Raw genomic sequence first — 19,704 nt, 5'->3', positions numbered from 1 at the left:
CCTCTGTCCTTGCTCACTCGAGGACAGAAGCAAAAGCACAGCATATGGAAAGCATATGCTGAGCATCAGTAGAACCCATTCTGCTGGGTACATATACCCACCTGTACGTCATCTGCAGAGGGTCGAGTTTGGAAGCAGTGCTGAATGCAGGGTCCTGAAGAGAAGCGTGGGAAGTGGCGTGCTCTGCCCTGACGTGGAAGGGCAGGAGGAGAGGATGAAGGATTGGAAAAAGGCTTATTTCTTGTATAAAAATATGCCTTAAAACGAAGCCTGTTCTAGGAAACATCTGCACTTTTGAAGCATATCATAGAGAATAAATGCTTTCTAATGAAGTTCTTCTGCAAACAAATGTTTGCACAAAACCCAAGTTCAATCTGCAGTTTCCTGGTAAGGACTGAAGGGTGAGGATGGGGTGAGGATGTGCAAAATGGATGGGATTTATTGCATTTATATACAGAAAACAAAGTGAAATTGGTTTAATTAGTTATGTGGATAGAGTAATAAGGCATTTTTTTTTCTTTTTAAACAACTGCTATCAGAACAGTAAAACCAGGTTTTGCAAATATGTTCCAAAAAGGTCAGCAAGGAAATCTGTCTCCAACCAGTTGTACGCTGATATTTTTTTATATATAGCGAGCCTGCTGGTGTCAGCTAAATCATCTAAACAAAGCACAAGCTTCCTTACAACCCAGTCACGAATGCATTAGCTCATTAGCCTGCAGCATACCTCTGTTTTCAGTCACTTCTCTTCTTTACCCCCCTTCCTTGTGTTCCCTTTTCTGTGCTGCAAATGACTTAACCATCCCAGATTACTTCCAGTGGCTGAGCCCGTTACTCTCTTAGCCCCACTCCTCAGCACTGACCCATCATCCACCTCCGGGAGCATCTTAGGATGTTTCCTCCCAAAACATGTGGAACAGATTTTTTCCTAACATGCCTGACTTCTCCATCTGCTGAAAGGCCACATAAAGGCTCCAGATGCGTTAAATGATTCACCACACCAGAGCTGAAAGAGGCCAAGGAGAAACCTCAGGGGAGATGTCCAAGAAGGTGAACAAGCAGCATGCTTGCTGAGTAAGCACTCTTCTACACAGCAAGTACCTTGGTGGTTAAGAAAAAGGATAAAAATCCATTAAGCTTTTCTCTTTCCCAAACTCAAACTCGGCAATTCCACAGGCTCTCATGCTGCAGCACATCTCCCAACTTAATTTTTTACTTCTTCTGCAGTTAATGATGGGGAGATACAAGCTATTTAAAGCCAAAACACACAGAACCATCTCTCACCAATGCTGCCGACCCCCTTCAAGGTGGCAGGAGGCTCCGACACAATCCCAGCTGGCTCCTTGTTTGAGCTGAGCTTCACGATGCAGACCCTGACAGGAGACTGTCCTGCTTCCCTGTGGGTTAACTGTCACCTTCACTTTCTGGTTCTCTCAGGCTGGTCCAGTTCTGCAATGCCGGGGCTGTAAACACTGCAGTACGTTGCATTTTATTTCCTTTTCTAAAAAATCCATGCAACTGAAAGGGAGCAAGTAGGTTTTTCTATTGCACATAATATTCTGAATTTCTGAAATGCCCTTTTTTTTTTAACCTATCAGACTCCAAAAATAACAGAAACCTTTAAAATAAATGCTATCTTTATTTTTCCAATGTGATTAAACCATTTTAATGTTCTTGAATATCACAGGATCCAGCATGTATGACAGAGCACGAGATGATTATGTCTGGAACTTCAAATAAGAAAAAATGCCTCCCTTCAGATTCTTTTGCCAGACACAGGTGGGGGAAAAAAGTTAGGGAGGCTGTGGCTCCATCAGAAAAAAAACACCAAAAGAAAAAAAAAAAAAAAAGTCATTTACTGTGTTACACCTCGCAAGGCTGAGCCCCTGTGCTCCCCATCCACCACACTGAGATGCAGGCTGCATCCACCTATGGCAACAGTCAAAGAGGACACATTCTTTGCTCAGAGGTAATGAACGCTCCTGAGATAGAGCAGAGCTCAGGGCTGAGGGATCTTTAAGCCTCAGCCCTTGCTCCCAGAAGTAAAGACGGGACTGTGCAATTTAGTTTTTCCTAAATATCTGTCCAAAATACTTCCAGATCCTTCAGCCTCAGCAGAATTACAACATGAATGAGCAAAAATCACTTGATAATGAGGCCTTGCTTCCCCTCCCCCATAAAAAAAAAACCCTGTCAAGCACAAGACATCTCTCAGGTTCCTCCCCAGCCATTCTACCTCATTTTATATGAAAATAAACTCTAAAGCTGAGGACACTGGCAAGGGGAATGTGACGCCCCCAGACTGTTTTCCATGTTCTGGTTTGCACAGGTCCTTGAGGCCTGTTCCTACAAGCACCGCTGCAGGAGACGGGCTCTTCTGCAAGTGCTGGAAGCATCAGCTGGGGCTACCAGCCAGCACAGCAGAGACTGGCCTGGGAGCTGCTGGTTTCCCTCAGTAAGCCAACAGAAGCTGCCTGTTTATTCCTGACCACAAGATCCACGCTTGCATGTTTCCCTCCACCTCTGCATTTCCCCTCCTCCTTAGTAAAGCCATTTCCCGCAATTTTGTAAATGAAACAAAATTAAAGCACTCCCTCTTCTGTGCAGCTTGCTTCCTTCTCTTCCCAACCCAAATTGAATTTTCTCTCACAAACTGGCAGCTGCTTACTTTACAACAGCAGAAAGAGGAGGCAGGGCCACACAGCACATGCTTTCTGCTGGCAAAGCAGGCACTTGTCCAGAGCAAGGTCAGGCCTTTGCATCAGCTTCCAGCTTTGTTGCGGGATTCTCCCACCAACCTGGTGCTAACACCGAGTTAAAGCACTGTCCCTTGCAGGAAGACAACATGTACCCAACTTCTGCACCTTGATTGCTGAGGGTCAGTCTGAATAGATGGGACCTTAAATGCACAAAGAGCGAGCAACTCCTCCTGCTCCAAGTGGTTAGGTAGCGAGGAAGAAGTCACGTATTCTTCCTCCACGCTCCCTTACCACTACACTCGCTCGATCCCCCCATCTGACCTGATAAACCAGTGAACGAGACAATTTGCTCAAGCTTAGATTGTTTCCAAGGTAGGAGTTAAACTAAATACAAATGTTCCCATGCTTATTTTCTACAATCCCAATAGCATATGTGTAAACAACATTTGCCCTCTACAGCACTTGAAGCTGGGACACCGCAGCCCACTGTAAAACGATGTGGGATTTTCACCATCCAAGCCAAACTAAAAATACCCAAGCCACCCAAATGGGATTTATCAAATCCTTGCATTAATGCAAGGTAACATGAGCAACAGGGAAGGAAGTTTAAAATACTGTATCTTTAAATTAATAACATCCCTCTAGAACAAGGATAGGGAAAATAGGATTCTTCCATCCACAGGCACGTGCTGCCCCAGGTGTTCGGGGATTAAACAGATAATCAGGAACACGAGCAGTTGGGACATGGCTGGATACTATGGCTAATCCCCATTTCCAGGAACTGGAGCTAAGCCACAGGAATTTTATACGTAACGGTGTTGTGTCACTTTTATCAAGTGCAATGATGATATGTTTGTTCCTGGAGCAACAAGGATGAGGATGGTGAGGATCATAAACCAAAAGCAAAGCAGCAAAGACAGCATCCTTATTTACCTGTACATTACCACATGATGTGTAAGGCCATGACATTTTGCTCCTTCAACTCAAATAAAAATTTAGCAGCTTCTCACAGGGCAAACACTTCCCTTGTTACTTCAAGACAGTTATGACAAGGTACATTGCATCTAAGAAGCCAACTCTTCTTGCTGAAACCAATCCCATGGAACAGTGTCCAGACCTCCCCAATGAAGAAACGTTACAGCCACCACAACGCTTTTGTGATCGGATCACCTACCCCAGACAAATGTGGCTTTCTGCAAAAACGGAGTCCTGTTAACAGCAACCAGGATATTCTGGTCTGTTGTTAATAACTGGGGGGGCAGAGGTATACATATTTTTTTTTAATTTTATTTTCCCTGCTACCAGAACTTGAAACAATCTTCAAAACTTAGGCTCAAGAATAAGCTATGGTGTTCCCTGGCACTGTTGTCAACGTAGTCAACCTTCTCTCACAGCAAGAGGCAACTGCGCTGTATTTAGTAGAGACTTCATAAACGCTGCTTACCCCAGCCACAAGGAAGAAGCCCTTCTCTGTGGGCCCACTGAAGCCCATTAGGACAAACCAGCAGACTCTTGCTGTACGGAGCTAGGAAGACACACGAGCCTTCAAGATGGTAGTTACCCAGGACACAAGTACCAAGGTACCTAGTGTGGCTGCAAAAGTAATTCAGGATTGCACCAATGGCACTAGGCATTCACTACCTACAGGCATTTTTTCTTTTGACGTTTTCAAACATGTGAACCACCTCCAGATTACATCTCAGAAGGGTTACCTCTGCCTGAAGATCTGACTAAAGGAACCTAAGCTTTAGCACAGAACCACCTTAACCAAAAAAGCTTGGAGACACACAGCTTATCCAAAGAGCAGGGCCACAGGTTTGGTTCCAGTCCCGACGCCTCAATGAACGGTGCTAACTCATAGTTAACACAGGGCTGGTTACCTGAAAGCCACATCCCTCGTGCTTTCTGGACCGTGCTAACCACTGGCCATTCTCTAAGACCCTTCTACAATCTAACACCAGGAGCTGCTGTGGCACCACGCCAAAGCTGAAAGGGTTGTGTTACTGGCACTACAGTCCCAGTCCCAGCTTCTAGAAACACAGCGTAATCAAGTGGGCTGCACAGATAAAGAAGGAAGGAGACTAAAGTGTTCTTCAGGAACGGACCTCCGCAGAGATGTTTTTTGAGAGGGGGGCAGAGAGCATTCCTACACATTGGACTTCTCAGCCTTCAGCGCTCTAGCAATTCTCAATGAACCGCTCCTGCACAGCTAAGTTGTCACACAGCCCATCTCATTTCAGGCGCTTCTAGACATCACAAGCTGCTCCTTAACTGGGATCCCTCACAAGCCCAGCTTCAGCCCCAGCGAGGCATTTTGTCCTGCCCTATCACAAAAAGGATGCAGGAAGAAGAGCCTATATAACATATATACGCATATATAAATTGTGTCTGCACCCAGTGAGCAAGCGGTTTCAGCCCCTGCTCTCCAGGCTGCTGAAGGGCTGGAGAGGCTGATAAGCTGCAACAAGCGGCGTGAGGAGGAGAAAGGCACAAGAAAAGAGCAGCTCTTCAGAGACTGCTGTCAAACATCTGGCTGGGGAAGAGGAGAGGAGAGCTCAAATCCACTCTGTTCCTTGAGCCCCTGATGCTGATGGAATGGGGAAGCCAGCGCTGCACCAACTCCACTGGTGCATCCAGGAGGCAACCTGGCGACATCCTTTGGATCTTCAGCTGAGGGCATCTCTGCTTGGAGGTATCCAGGGCACAGCTTGCGAGGACGGGGAAGGCTGCACAGAGTGCTTCTGTCCCGAAGGCAGGGGGAAGGGAGGAGGAAGAAATCCAAGAGGGAGAAGGCTAGACAAACACAGCAAGCCTCATGCTTCCTTCAATAAGGGAATATCTGAATGGTGGGGAGAGGAAAAAAAAAAAAAAAAAGAAAAAGTAGTCAAACTTCTGCAGTTCAATGCACACCAGAAAAACTACTGTTTAAAGCAAGGCAGGTTCCCACTTCCATAACATAATAATGCAGTGGTCTTCCTGTCACACCACCACAGCAGAAGGGACCTCTGGAGGACTCTACTCCAACCTGCTCCTATGAGCAGGACTACTACTAGCTCCAGCCTTGAAATCTCCCAAGGACAGAGACTCCCATCACCTCTCTTGGGTGCCCGCCTGGTCCTGCACTACCCTCCTAGTGCAAAATATTTTTCTAACAGCAAATGTGAATCTGTCAAGTTAGAGCTTGTAGCCATTGCCCCATGTCGTACCATCTGGCTGAGAAGAGTTTGGCTCCACAGCCTTTTCAACTCCCTGTAAGGTAACTGTAGTCAGTTGTTGGCTTGGCCCTTAGCTGCTCCTTCACTGGATTATAAAGCAGCCCAGCTCCTTCAGTCAGACCCCACAAGCCCCTGGCTGTCTCAGCAGCCCTCCAACACAGCCTGTCTAGTTTCTCCACATCTCTCGAACTGGGAGAACCCACAATAAGATACAGTATTCCCAGTAAAGCCTCATCAATGTTCTTTTAAAGGAAGACATTACCTTCCCCTAGAATGACAGTTTCCCTCTTTCCCATGATCTCATCAATCTTTTAGTTCGTTAAAATACCCAAGATGTTTCTTATTGTGACAGGGATGGTTGGAAATACAAGAATCACACTTGCCCTTACCTACCTTGAAGAAATTCAATCTCCTTCAGTAGCTGCACCTTCCTCATCTTTGAGCCATAAGTACAAGCTTTGTGGCCTCCTGCTCTGCTACTGTATAACAAGCCCTAGAGGCAAGACGTGTTTCCAGGCGGTGATAAAAATGACACAGTGTAGATGCAACATCCTCCAGTTTCTACACTGCAGACATTTTTTTGTTAAGCTTCACTTCTGGATTTCTGCTGTTCATGCACTTGAGGTTTAATGCTCATCTAAGGACGCGTTGCCATTTCTAACCTTAACCAGAAATCCCTTTTAACTGTTCTTACTGCCAGGGTTCTGGGTGGCATTACTATGGCTGCAGGCCTTGACACTACGGAAAGGAGAAGTTCTGCCCTCAGCTATCTACAAGCCAGTTACGTTTCCTGCCTGAGGCACAGCAGTTTCTGAAGAAGTAACCTTAAGCTGCAGCTTCACAGCAGCTCTGGCATTGTAAAGCCACTCCCTCAGGGCAGAACAGAAACGCAGAAGGCCAGATGCACTGACTGTTTAACAGACTTGTCCCTCTGTCCTGTACAGTAAGTTCAAGCACATCCCTTTTAAGTCTTCTCGCATGCCAAGGCTGCGGCACTGTACGCACTGTGGCAGTAAGCTGCTTACTAAAACAGTCTAAAAATGAAGCCACCCAAACATCACAAAGGGTTTGTATTCCAAACATAGCCTCCCACTCTAACCAGCTCATTTTCCATAAACACAGCTATTTTACCACATTTACACTATGACGCTGGAGGCTGGCATTTCTCTGCAAATCCTTTGCTAACACAAGAGCGAGTAGCAGAACCCCAACAGTCTTTCCAGACTGCCCTAGGCTTCCAGTCTGAGCACACCGCATACTTCAGAAGGTATTAAATACTGCTTGCATATCTAAGTTCTGAAACATCCCATGCAGAGTGGGACGCCTCTCTTCACAAGTTCCTCTAGTGCAGGGGTCCTCAAACTATGGCCCGCGGGCCAGATATGCCCCCCCAGGGTCCTCAATCCGGCCCCCGGTATTTACAGAACCCCCCCGCCCCCGGGGGTTGGGGGGGAACCAAGCAGCCGCAGATGGCTGCCTGCCACTGCATCCGCGCGCTGGCCCCCTGGTTAAAAAGTTTGAGGACCCCTGCTCTAGTGCCCGACATACCCAAGGGCATTCCTTGCCATTTTCATCCTAGGTGAACTGCAGAACCTGCTCTTGTAAGGGTTTCGGTTCAGCGCTCCTTGCCCAAGTCACGTACCATCTGTGTATTCCTCGGAGGAAGTGAGTGATAAAAGGCTCTGTATGTCACTGCTTTCTGAATCCTGGACCTCTTTGTGTACAGGTCTACTGCTAGCCATGCCAGCTACCCAGGAGGAGGTGGCAGCCTGATGCACAAGAACAGTTTCAGAGCGTTGAGAGCCACTGGCTTCACACAGTCCAGAATGTCCAGGGGCCTCATCTTCTCTTGCAAAGCTATTATGAGCCCCTTGGTCCTGCTGCTGCACCTCTCTGGCTCCATTCTGCCCAGCTCCCTCCGAGAGCACAATCTGCACTCGGGAATCCGAGGGTGGAATGCAGTTCCCTGTGCTGCCATACACCGCTTCTTCATAGGATGGCAAGGCCACTTGGACACCATCCACCATGATAGAGACCTGATCTCCAGACACACCTTGGTCACGCCTCAAAAAAAAAAAAAAAAAAAAAAAAAAAAAAAAAGAAAAAAAAAAAAGAAGTGAGGAAACAAAGTTAAGCATTTGCATTTTTTTATATTATTACTGAGAACTCCAATAACTACCCACAGCAGAATTCTAATGCTCACCATTGACTTATTTAGGGAAGAACAGACAAACATAAATGGTGGTTTAACAAGGTCAAGCAAGCATAGCCTGGCAGCCCTACCGTGAATTGCCATAAACATGAGCAGGGGCTGTAATTCACGGTGCCCAATGTATTTAGCAGCAAGAGCTGAAAAGGTTACAGTGCTTCCCACCTCACCTGCCTCCATAGCTAAATCTGACAAAGGTCATGACTCAGAGCCCTCTGCTGTCAGCAGATAAAAAAGCTTTGACCACCACTGATTTCGGTTTGTTATGCTGCTATATTCTGCAACACCCAGCGCTGCCTGTTCTGCCACCTTTGCAGTTGGTAAGATAACCTCTGGCAGGGTGGGGCAGATGGCTCTTAAATTGGTACAGTGTCAATCACCCAGGCTCATCAGTCCGAGTCCTGAGATTGAATATTTCTTTTCCAGTGGTTTGGACTTCTTCAGGAAGAGGCAGACTCCAGGACTCCACCTCTCAATCTTGCTGCTGCTTAACAGCCACATCTCTGCTCTTATTTAAGGAGTACTAGCAGCTGGTTTGGAAAAGAGTCCACAGTGACTTTGTTGACTTAGCTGGCAGCAGTGTTATGGCTGGGTCCCTCCTCTCATCCACAAACTCAGGCCACAAGGGTTCTCCTCCCACAGCAAGGAAGGATGGCGGATTTGCATGCTTACCTCGTCGACAGTACAGCCTGAATTCACGTCCATAGGATCTCATGGACTGGGGGAGATGCATATACATACCCAGACACATACTTTGTTAGCTATCCGAGGCTAGAAGAGGCAGGAGACTGATCTATAGCCAGACTAGTAGAGATTGTAACTTTTCACATTCAAAGCCAAGGAAAGGAGCAAGGAAACTGCTCATCAGATGGCATGTTAGAAAGGGGACTGCAGCTGGGTATCGCAGACCACCATTTCAGACTACTGCTGGACCATGGGGCAGAGGTGCTACCAAGGTGATTAAAACAGGAGTAGAGAAGCAAGGAGGTAATTTGCTCCAAAATGAAAGCCTAAACCAAGTACCTTAATGGGTTTCTGCTGCAAAGAAACAGGATGCCTCTGAGCCCCTCCAAACCCCAGCTATACTCACCTGCTATGATGGAATGACTTCAGCTTTGGCTGCAGCAAAACAAACAGCACAACTAAGAGCAGAATCAGGGCAACGGAGCTCGCTGTGGAGGCTACTATGGACAGTGTGGGTACTCCAATTGTTGGAGGAGAGTCCTTTTCTACAAAACCAAGAGGAACACAAGGTGAAATGATCCACTCCCTTAAATCGCTGTCATAGGGAAGAAAAAAAACATCCACACTGCCACCTCTCAGGAGTTACACTTGGGTGCACATGTGAGGAGCCCAAGCTTCCCAAGGTACACTAGCTCTCTCTTACAGAGGACAGTTCAGAGCTCAGGCTGACACCTCTCTATCAGCTGTAAAAGGAACCTAAAATAAAACATGCACATACAAGGGTCCTTTGGAAAAACACAAGGCAAACAGAGCAGCAGTACAAGCAGGTCATGGGAACTGATAGATGGTAGTAAGGGTCATGTTATATATAGACTTGGCTGAAGAAAAGCAAAAAATGTCCTGATCGCACCAGCAAGGCCAATAATTGTCTAGCACAATAAGCAGGACATTTTAGGCCCAACGATAGGAAAATCTCCTAATAATGGGTTTTCTTGGTTAATGGAACAGCCTCCCAAAAGAAGGGATGGAAATCACCTGGCTGGGTATATTTAAGATGCAGCAAGCATTCAGTTTCTCCCTCACACAAACGTATGCCAGGGAACAGAGAAGGAAGGCAGATGTTACTTCAGGATACCGAGTTTTCAGTGTTGGGTACATGAGCCTTATTCACATTACTCCTTCCTACCCTTCCTCAGCTGTGCCATGTGACTGTACAGGAACCAATTTGGCTTTTAAAGGTCCCTTGCAAGACAGGAATAAATTGGGAGTGCAGACAGAATGACTTGCAGCTGGTAGTGATGAACACTGTATATCATGCCTAGACTGCTACACTAGTCATTGTCTGTATGTGTGTTGCCCCTGTCCCTAATTTATGTCTTTGGTAGCGATCTGAAAAACCTCACCTACCTGTTGGCAAATACTATCCTGCATTTCACATTCAGGACATTGCCACGTATGCAATTCCTCAATTTGTTTTTGCTACATTCAACACATTCTTCAGGAGCACAGGTATCAAACTGCAGGGGGATGCAGGACACGTGCAGGTAGCAAGGCAAGGGAAGATGAGCATGAAATCAGAAGAAAAAAAGCTGGAGGACCACTATTTTTAAACATACAGCCTGAAATCTAGCATGATTGAAAACAAGCATGTATGCTGGAAAGCTCTTCTGCATTTCCTGTATCTTCTCTTTGGGTCAAACCTATCGGTTTAATTGTTTTGAACTTGTTCTGAAAATTTTCAGAAGTAGCTTGACCTCTCCCCAGGGAAAAAACAACGCCTGGTACATCTTTCCCTATAGCAAATAGGGTTGAGTAAGGACTTCCACTTTTAACATTACTCAGGGCACTTTGAATACGGTGACAGGGCAGAGGGTAGACTCATAGGGGTGCTCCCCTGTCAGCATCAGTACACAATGCTGTAAAACTGCTCACTACCGAGGGTACACTTCAGCACATTCATCACCTCATATCCAACAAGATGCTTGCTAACTCATACAATAAACTGCCAAAAGGCTATGGGGCTGACAGGCTCAGAGCTACACAAAACATGTGGTAACTGTTAGAGATTTCATTTACTCTACATGGAGTAGGTGCATTCTTACCCATTACCAATCATTTTATGATTTACTGCTTTTCTCCCTACAGTCTCCCACCACCTCCTCCTCCTTTTAGCCCTGTGAAAGAGACCCACTAATTAAACCTCAACTGTCTCTGACCCTGACCAGTTGTGTCAAAGCCTGTGCTGTGAAAGCAATAGCTTTTTCACCGGGTCAGACTTTTGAGGCCCCATGTTTGAAAAGGCCACTGATCCTTCAGGATGCTAAAGAAATCAGGGATTTCTGCTCATCACAACACAATCAGCTCTGATATAGACCAAGCACCACATTCAGGAATGCCACCCAGGGAACACTAGCTGCAACAGCACAGCTTTGCTCTCCAGCCTGGGTGCAGCAAGGGAAAAGGGGACCACTGTGGAAAGGAAGCTTATGCTGAATTTGAAAAGCCTCTTCAGAATCTAGTTGCTGGCAGGTAAACTCCCAGTTCCCTTCCTTATATATCATAGGAAGAGGCTACTGGAGTGCCTGTGACAGAGACGCACTAAGTGTCTTTGGAACAGGACAGAATATTCTAGAGACCACAGGTACGCAGTGAGCTCTGTAAGAGCTTGAAGAAGGTGTCTTTCTGTTTCCTTCTGATTAAGCTTACACTTTTTGCTTCATGGATTATGAGACTCAATTCCAGAATTTACATCTTGCTGACTCAGGACGACTGAGCAGTAAGACTCTATCAACAAGTCAAACGAAGAGGGGAGGGAGTTCTCCCTTTATCCAGTTTGCACACTCAAAACCAGAAGAGCTGTAGACAAACTAAGAGCTGTATGATGAACATTTTCCTGCAAACCTTTTTATCTTCCTGCTTTGATGGAGGAAGATTGGCTCTACACACTCACACACACACCGATGGGTACACCACTGAGGGAGGTGTACTGTCAAACCTATCAGAAGCAAAACCAGACAGCGTGGAAAATGCTTCAGTTCGGGCTTCCCCCATTTCTGGGACGAGAGCTGTCAAAGTTAGAGGCTCCACATAAGCAACAAGTTGCCCCCTTTACACTCCTCTTTATAGGTTGCCTCGCTGCATTAGGGACTCTAAGCTTGCATCTGATGGGCTGTTACAGAGGTGATGTTTTTAATAAGAGCAGTGATTGTGAGCCACATTTATAAAATCACTGGAGCAATGAGAGGCAGCTGTATGGACTTCCTCTGTATCACACAGACTCAGTGTTTAGGGTTAATCTGAAAAGCCAATGCAAGGGCAGTTTCGACTATCCCAGTGAAGTCAGGGAGCACTCACCTGGGCTGAGCCTGCAGCTGACTTCCATGGCTGGGTTCCACTCTCCATTCTTGCAGGTCAAGTACTTATAATCTCCTTTCAGCATGTAGCCTTCAACGCACAGATACTCTATGACACTGCCTGAAGTCAGAGGGTTGTTGCAGGGGCTAGGGTGGCATTTATAGCCTCCATTCTCAGGCTGTGGTGGCTGGGGACAATCTGGAAAAAAAAAGAAGGCATCATAGAGGATATCTCAAAGGAAGACATCTATTGCACAATACATACGGCACATAGGCAGACTTCCACCTACAAACACCCACTAAATTAAGAAACTACTAAAACAGAGAAGAAAGACTGTTACACAACAGCAGAGAACACTGCTCAGTTTCACCTCTGATATGTCTTCTGTGATTGTTAAATACTGCTTGTTATCCCAGTAGTACAATCCAGTTGGCAGGCATCAAACTGGTGATATTTTTGAACAGTGACACAAGAGATTCCACATGAGAGAAGCCCAGGAAATCCTTGGTGCTATCTTTTCCCCACAGCTGTTTTGCTAGAGACTGGGGGAACCTAACAATCACGCTTTCCTATTAATCTGATATGGAAAAAGCGTAAGACCTCCTACCGAAACAAATGAAGAACGCAAACACCCACTGTACTATGGGTACAAATGTCAAGGTACAGAGCTGCCCCATAGGGCATCCTGGAAGCCTGTAACAGCATGCTGATTTTAGCTATTTACATAGATCCACCAACAGTACAGGGAATAGAGCTTTGCTGCAGTAAGACCAAATATTCTAGCTTATTTTTAAAAAGGAATTAGTTACATCACAGACATTTCTAAAAACGCCTCTGTTTACGTATGTGAAGTCTGGAGTGCTGAAGGCACTTTACGTTCCTCCTTGTATCTCTCCTATCCTGAATAATGGGTATAGACACAGCACATGCCAGAAATTTTCTTCTAAAATTTTAAAGAGCCATTCAAATAAAACCAACAAACCACAAATGAGGAAATTGTACTGGAAACAGGGTGTTTGTATTGCTTAAGATTTCCTCTCCTCCGGCAGGTCACCATGACCCTGCAGAACAGCCCGAACACACCCTGCTGACATCACATATCTGCCTGGCTGAAAAAGGGAGAAATCCAGATTCTTCCTTTTAAATCCACATCAGCTTCCAAAACTTCACAAAAGAAAATACACCAAAGATCCCTCTTGAGATATTTTGGGGCATGGAAAACCAGTCAACCCACCCACCGTATTCCACCGCAGCATGGTGATCCAGGCCTGCCCACCTTAAGCCTCGGAGCACGCATCCCCACATTCCGCCTCTAAGTGTCCCACTTACTGTGGGACAAACGGCCAGAAACAGCTGGCAAAGTTCAAGCAGCTGAATTTTGGGCAAGATTTAAGCAGCAATAGCAAACTTCAGAGATTCATTCCACTGTGGAAAAATTTGCTACATTGCTTCAGTGCAAGAGACCCTTGAACCTAATCACATGTGTGAATGCTTCATAGGTAGTGCCTTGTAAATGCCAGAAAACCCTGAGATGAAGTGCTGAGCGAAGCCAAAAACCCTCTGGTATGAGTTCTGCCAGCTTTATAACTGGAATTCAATTTACTTCTTGAGAGAAAAGGTTAACAGGGGTCTAAGCAGCAGCTTTTCAAGAAGACTTTGTTCTTGAGGAGGCTTACTCTTAAATAAGCTTCAGAGAAGCCACTGTCCTGTGCTTCATGACTATTAACTGTTGCCTCTTCTGTGTTTATTTTTCCTTTCTGCAATAATTTCCCATTTTGTAACCGATGTTTTAACCCTTTACCTTATGAGGTTAAAACTTACTTTCACTTTAAGCCTGTCCAGCACTTAGGCTCAGCCAGGATTAGCTGAAGCAACAGATTCATGGCACATTTCATGTTCAGGCACAGAGACAAACGCTCTGTTTCATCTGCAGCCCAGGAGAGGGGTTTCTTGCTAAACTGCAAGAATCCATTTGAGCACCAGAAATATCATCAGCAATTTAACACATACCTCTCTGGGCAATGGTAGAGAGCTGTGAAGAAAAGCTACTGTCGCCACAGCAGCTGCTGAAACTTGGGAGCAGAGAGAACTACTTCCCTGCACCTTTTTACGCCAGAGAAGGTACCTGGAACTGCTTGGGAGCCAAGCACAGCATCTTTCTGCTAGCTGACTGCAGCAAATTGAGCTCATTCCCTCTGTCCCTCCTCCTGAGCCATACCCACACACGGCCATTGTGCTAGGAGTTGTTTTGGACTAAGCAGCAGCTCACTGTTTGGCTCCCCTCCTATCATAAAGTGCCACCTACACTGATGAGGTTTCCAAGTTATGTACGAAACTCAGCCAGCCAACAAGAAATGAACACTCATTTACCTTGCAGCAGTGCTCTCAAAGGCTTGGAAATACCAGTACATCAGTCATCTACAGAACCCTGACTTGGCCAACTCTGCACAAGAACTTCAGAAGGAGGTACACAGCTATGCAACTGCAGATTGGTTTCCTCCTCACCTCCACGGGCCACTTGGCACACAAAAGGAGAGAAGCAGCTGGTAAGCACGTTCAGTCAGTTGTCCCTGACTTGTCTTCCTCACACAGGAAAGAGATTGCAGAGTTAGTCACCTTCCCATTCCCACCACCTCCTTCACTCATTTGTCATCACAGCATTCAAGAGTATTACAAGTATTTTAAAATGTCATCTTCACTGTGATGGAAAAACACTGTTTATGTGCTAGGGAAATAGATAAGACAAGAAAGGATCTGGATCAGGCAGCCTGAACATCAACACCCTCCACTCTTAATCTGACTGAGCATCTCTGGGCAAACCCAGCTCCCCTGGAAGACCACCTGAACTGTCCTTTGCAAGGGAGACTCAGGGGAACAGAGCACCTCAGCACCTGTAGGTTTGGAGAGGGCTACTGGACAGTGCTGATGGCTTTAAAGATTGCTGGAGATGGCCCCAGTGAGGGTTGGATGAGTAAGATGATGGACTTGATAGTAAGATAATGGTGCCTGAAAAACCAAGACAGTCAAACATCTCTGCTCTCTGCTGGACCAGCTCCCTTTCCCTGGCATCTCTGAGAGAGCTCACCAGCTCTGCAAACCAGGGCCCAGCCCAGCGTTAACACAGGCACCGAGAAAGCTTGGGACAGACAACGCAGCTTTCCACTGCAGCAACCTGCCCCTGAGTTTTCAGTACCCTCAGCTTTCACATGCTCTCACATGCTGTAACAGGTTTATTCACTTGCCTCCATATGTGTGCTCCAAACAGGGAGCAACAGAAGAAAAGGTAGAGTCTGATTCTGCACAACTCTTTATCCCACCAAACCACAGCAAAGCTTACGCCCCGAGTTTGCAGCAGTGGCACACCCATGGCTATACAGAACCAGGCAGAGTGGCCCATCCACCACTTCAGACAGAATAAACCACGGACACACCAGGGGTGAGACAAGCTGGGTGCTCACTGCTGCCACAACCCATGTCCAGAGCGGCTGCTCCTGGCTACGCTTTGTAGCCAGAAGGTGCAGATGGATGGGAACAGCTGCCTGCATGAACCATTGTTGGCTCTCCAGCCATGGCTATGTTGTGATGGTTCGATACTGGTCTGGGAGCAGCCTGACCCAGCTCTCCTTCCAGCCTCACGCCTCCCAAGCAGGCTGCTTGTGTTTAACCCTCAGCAGCGTTTGCATGCTGCTGCGTGGCCCCCGCTGGAGCGTTGCCGTTTGGACATTACTTTGGCACAATGATGCTTCTTGCAGCACATGAACTAAACCATGGAGGAGAGTTTTCCAATATTTTAGCACCAATTAAAGCTGGGCAGACTTCAAGTGACACAGCAAAACCATGACCCCAGATTTACTCCTTCCAAGTTTCAAAGGTACGTGGGACATCATGGATACACTGCAGCTTCCCAAAAGGTTACAAAAATTCCTTTGAAATTGTGGGACACTAAGTACTCATATTTTAACAAATTGACACCCTTCCCAATAGCATCAGTCTAGACTCACAATGGCACTGGGTTATATCAGAAATACAAACATACATGCAGGAATTTAATCAACTCTCTCCCTGCAACACATGTTCTTGGAAGTATCCCAGGGTTTACAAGACATCTTAAAACAAATGCTCACACCAGGAAGGGAAGAAAAAGAACACCAAGTTACAGAAGTTATCAACTTCCTAGGGGGTTACCAACATCCTAGACTTGCAAAGCTATTCCCAGCATCTTGATTCATCAGGCTTTGAGGATGCCCACAAACAGTAGTTTTGAACATTGCAGCACTGTGTACAAAAGGAGCAGAGCTTTACTCCCAAAGGCCCCGTTTTTAAGAGGTACTGAAGTTTATGACATCTCCCAAGAGAGCTGGTTCTCCGCCAGCACACACTGCTGGGAAACAGGAAAGAGATAACTGATGAGAAGTCCAAACATTTTGAACATCACTGAAGTCCGTTCAGAGGTAAAGCAACATTCATTTCCAAACTGACAGGCAGAAAGAGTGATGCACTGGAGTTTCTGCAAATGCCATTCCAAAATACTAGGTATTTAGTATATAGATTTTTTTTATACACAAATGAAAAATTACTAAGCCAGTATGCACCTCCACCCAGTTTCCCATCAAATCACTTGTAAGCATTGTATTTTTCTGTGTCTAGGTCACATGAGAAAATACTGTCCTCCTTCAAGGAGTGTTAACTGCTCTTATTTTCTCTGAATAGCTGTTACCAACTTGATGATAAGTACCACAACACTAAGGAACCTCTTTTTTGTTGCAAACACAGTGTCATCATGTACCTTTACCAGCTCCCTTTCCCATGGCTCTGCTAGTAGTAGCAAGCTCCACTCACTTTCTCTCCTACCAAATTCACAAGACAGCTGTGAGGGGTTGGAATGTGGCTTCTTTTAGGGACAGCAAGATGTGTCAGTTAGCCACGTTAATTAGCCTAAACACCAAAGGACGAAATGGATCTTCCATGTCCTGGCTGAGCTGAAGCTAAGTTGTGGTCCTGAGCTCCAAAGCTACAAATATACAAACAAAGCATTTCTAACAATGAAAAAACAACACAAGATGAAGCCATGGTCACAGGTAACACCACAGATGGAAGTATGTGGTATTTTGTGTGCTAACAAAAAAGTGAGGGGTTTTAGATACTCAGAACATAAACCACAGGAGCACAGTTAAGCCTTGATCTCCCAGGAGTGAAATCCACAGATAAGTAGCAGATCCCAACTCCCAAGCAGGATGAGCCTGTAGTGGCAAGGATCAAGTAGCATACACTCCACTTACACATAGAATGTAAGATTAAAACACACTTCAATCTGACTGGATAATGGCCACAGAATTATAAAAGCCCCTCAGCGCTGACCTTCTTTGCACAAGCACACCACCGCACTAGAAGTGGTCAAAAGGCACCTCTACAGTCTTGTTTGCTTGGCACTGCATAGGGTTTTTTTCAGCTAGTAAGGCTCCTGGATCCTAGCAGGGGTCTTAGACCCCTTTTATCTGCACCAAGCACCTGAACTGTATTTCTGTCACTCACCTCTTTTGCTGGGCAGCCTGGCCATACAGAGATGAAAACACACAGAGATGAAAATGAAATCCTGCTTAACTAAATGTATTCTTACAAGGAAAAAAACCCAACCTTAACACAAAAAACTACTAATCATCATCTGCTAGAGTTCGTAACTGCAAGTTTGTAACCGAGGGAGAACAAGCCGTTGCATTGCTCACCTTACGTGTGTGGGCAGATGCGTGTAACATTGCTTAACAAAGGGTTGTTTTGCACCGAACATCCAATAACATTTCTTTCGCTTCTGTACAGCAAAGGCACAAAGGTCACTGATGCTAGGATGGGAACAGTTTTGACAAATTAAAGTTGCTGTTTATGTGAGTTAGGCCCAAATCCCAAAAGTTCAAGAGGAAGCTGGACTGAGTGAGGTAAATTCCCCGCTGACTACACAAGTGCCCTAGTACGTTTGACCGTCTCAGAGCACTGTTAGAGGAAGCTTTCACATCAGTATTGAAGAATTTTGGAAGCAATCTTGGTAGACAACGCCTGCTCCACTGGATCCCCTAAATGCATGCCCTGTTGAGATACATTAATGCCTCCCAGCCTTTCAGACATACCACAGCTTTTGCGAGATGTGAAGACTGGAAACGGAAGATCCTAAGCTCAATACTTCTCTTTCCTCATCTACAAGGTTTACTCCATTTAACCGGTATTCTCAAGACTCAGAGGAAAAACACTCTACAAACAAAACCCACCCTCCTAATCTAACAAGATGAACATTTGTTCCCCTGACTAGTCTGGTTAAACCTGTCATGTCTCACGCCAACATGTCCTGCCTGGTGAGCAAACATCTTTGTGAAGCAGAACAAGTACAGAAGTACTAGAGGCCATGCTATTTACTTCATACTGTTCCCTATGAAACCTCTTCCTAACTTTCTTGTGCAGCCTTGACTCCCCTACGGTGGGATTTCTGTGGAGCTGCTTAAAAAAATCCAAAAAGGTTTTCTTGCCTTAAAGTGTATCTTTTTGTCTCTTTTTTCATACCCAGTCACACAGGAAGATTCCCTCCTGGTCACAGTCACTGTCTTTGCCTATTCACTCTCTTTCAAGTTGTGCTCCAGTGCATTCCACAGTGGCAAGGACTTCCCTGCCCAAATCTCCGGTTGTCCGAAACACCACTGTCTTTGTCTCAGCCAGGACTTGCCACTAGCTATAGAAGCAGCACATCCAGAAAAGCATCCAAAAATAAAAACAATATATCCCCATCCTCCAGTTACTTGTCCCTGCTACGGAGGCCTCCAGTTTTCAACTTGGATAATTCATGTGCGTGCATCACTTCAGTATAACAGAGAGAACTGCAAAAGCTATTACTAACTTCTCCCAAAAAGCCCCAAACTCTTTAAGTCACCCTTGAGATTAATCCTCCCTCTCTACTCCCCTCTTCAGCCCGGGTCCTGCCACAGTTAAGTGGGTGGTCTGAAACACCAGCTGCATCTGAAGCCTTCTGCAGAGACTGTACATTTTCAGCATCTCAGATGGGAGGTCCAGGTTTAATTAACACCATGCTGAAAACAAAAGAGGCATGTTCACCATTTCTCTCCATCCTGAACAGTCTCACAACAATAAGTTTTGTGTGTGTGTGTGTGTGTGTGGGGGGGGTTCAGTTGCTATTTTTTTGTAAAAATTCATACACAGGGCTTCATCTTTTTTACACGATGCTTTTTCACAATAAAAATGTGACAGCCTGACATAGCCGGCCAGCCAGCAGGCTAGAAGTCCAAGTCAGAGACCAGCAATACTGCTCACTTTGGCTTCTAGAGGGCCTGGCAATTCTAGCAGAGTGCTGCCCCTGGATCCCACTCAGGGGTGACAGTGAACATTAGTTTCGCCTTTGGAAACAACTGAAAAAATTTGCTAGCAAGAGCTCTGGCCATATTTGCCAACAGGAGAGAAGACGTCTCTTCGCAGAGCTTCAGCTCTTGCCAGCAGGGCAGTACCCGATCTCTCCACTAATCTCCTGGTTGTTTAGTAAGCCAGTAAG

At 45.9% G+C, this 19,704-nt stretch overlaps 1 protein-coding gene across 7 annotated transcripts in view; it reads right to left on the bottom strand.

Moving 5' to 3' along the window:
- Positions 1–565: 565 nt before the first annotated feature.
- Positions 566–19,704, bottom strand: part of SUSD6 (sushi domain containing 6) — an 87,648-nt gene continuing 68,509 nt past the window's right edge. For all 7 annotated transcript variants that reach the window (XM_080396539.1, XM_080396535.1, XM_080396534.1 and 4 more), the window contains 4 exons: positions 12,162–12,359; positions 9,214–9,352; positions 7,557–7,978; positions 566–5,538 (listed from right to left, as the gene is read on the bottom strand). In XM_080396539.1, coding sequence (XP_080252665.1) covers positions 5,513–5,538; positions 7,557–7,978; positions 9,214–9,352; positions 12,162–12,359 — 785 coding nt within the window. In that variant the 3' untranslated portion in view covers positions 566–5,512. The remainder of the gene's footprint in view (positions 5,539–7,556; positions 7,979–9,213; positions 9,353–12,161; positions 12,360–19,704) is intronic.

The sequence above is a fragment of the Falco punctatus genome, assembly GCF_963210335.1.
Source record: "Falco punctatus genome assembly, chromosome: 7".
Classification (NCBI taxonomy): Eukaryota; Metazoa; Chordata; class Aves; order Falconiformes; family Falconidae; genus Falco; species Falco punctatus.
The sequence above is the reverse complement of the archived record's forward strand: the minus strand, read 5'-3'. Positions and strand labels throughout refer to the sequence as shown.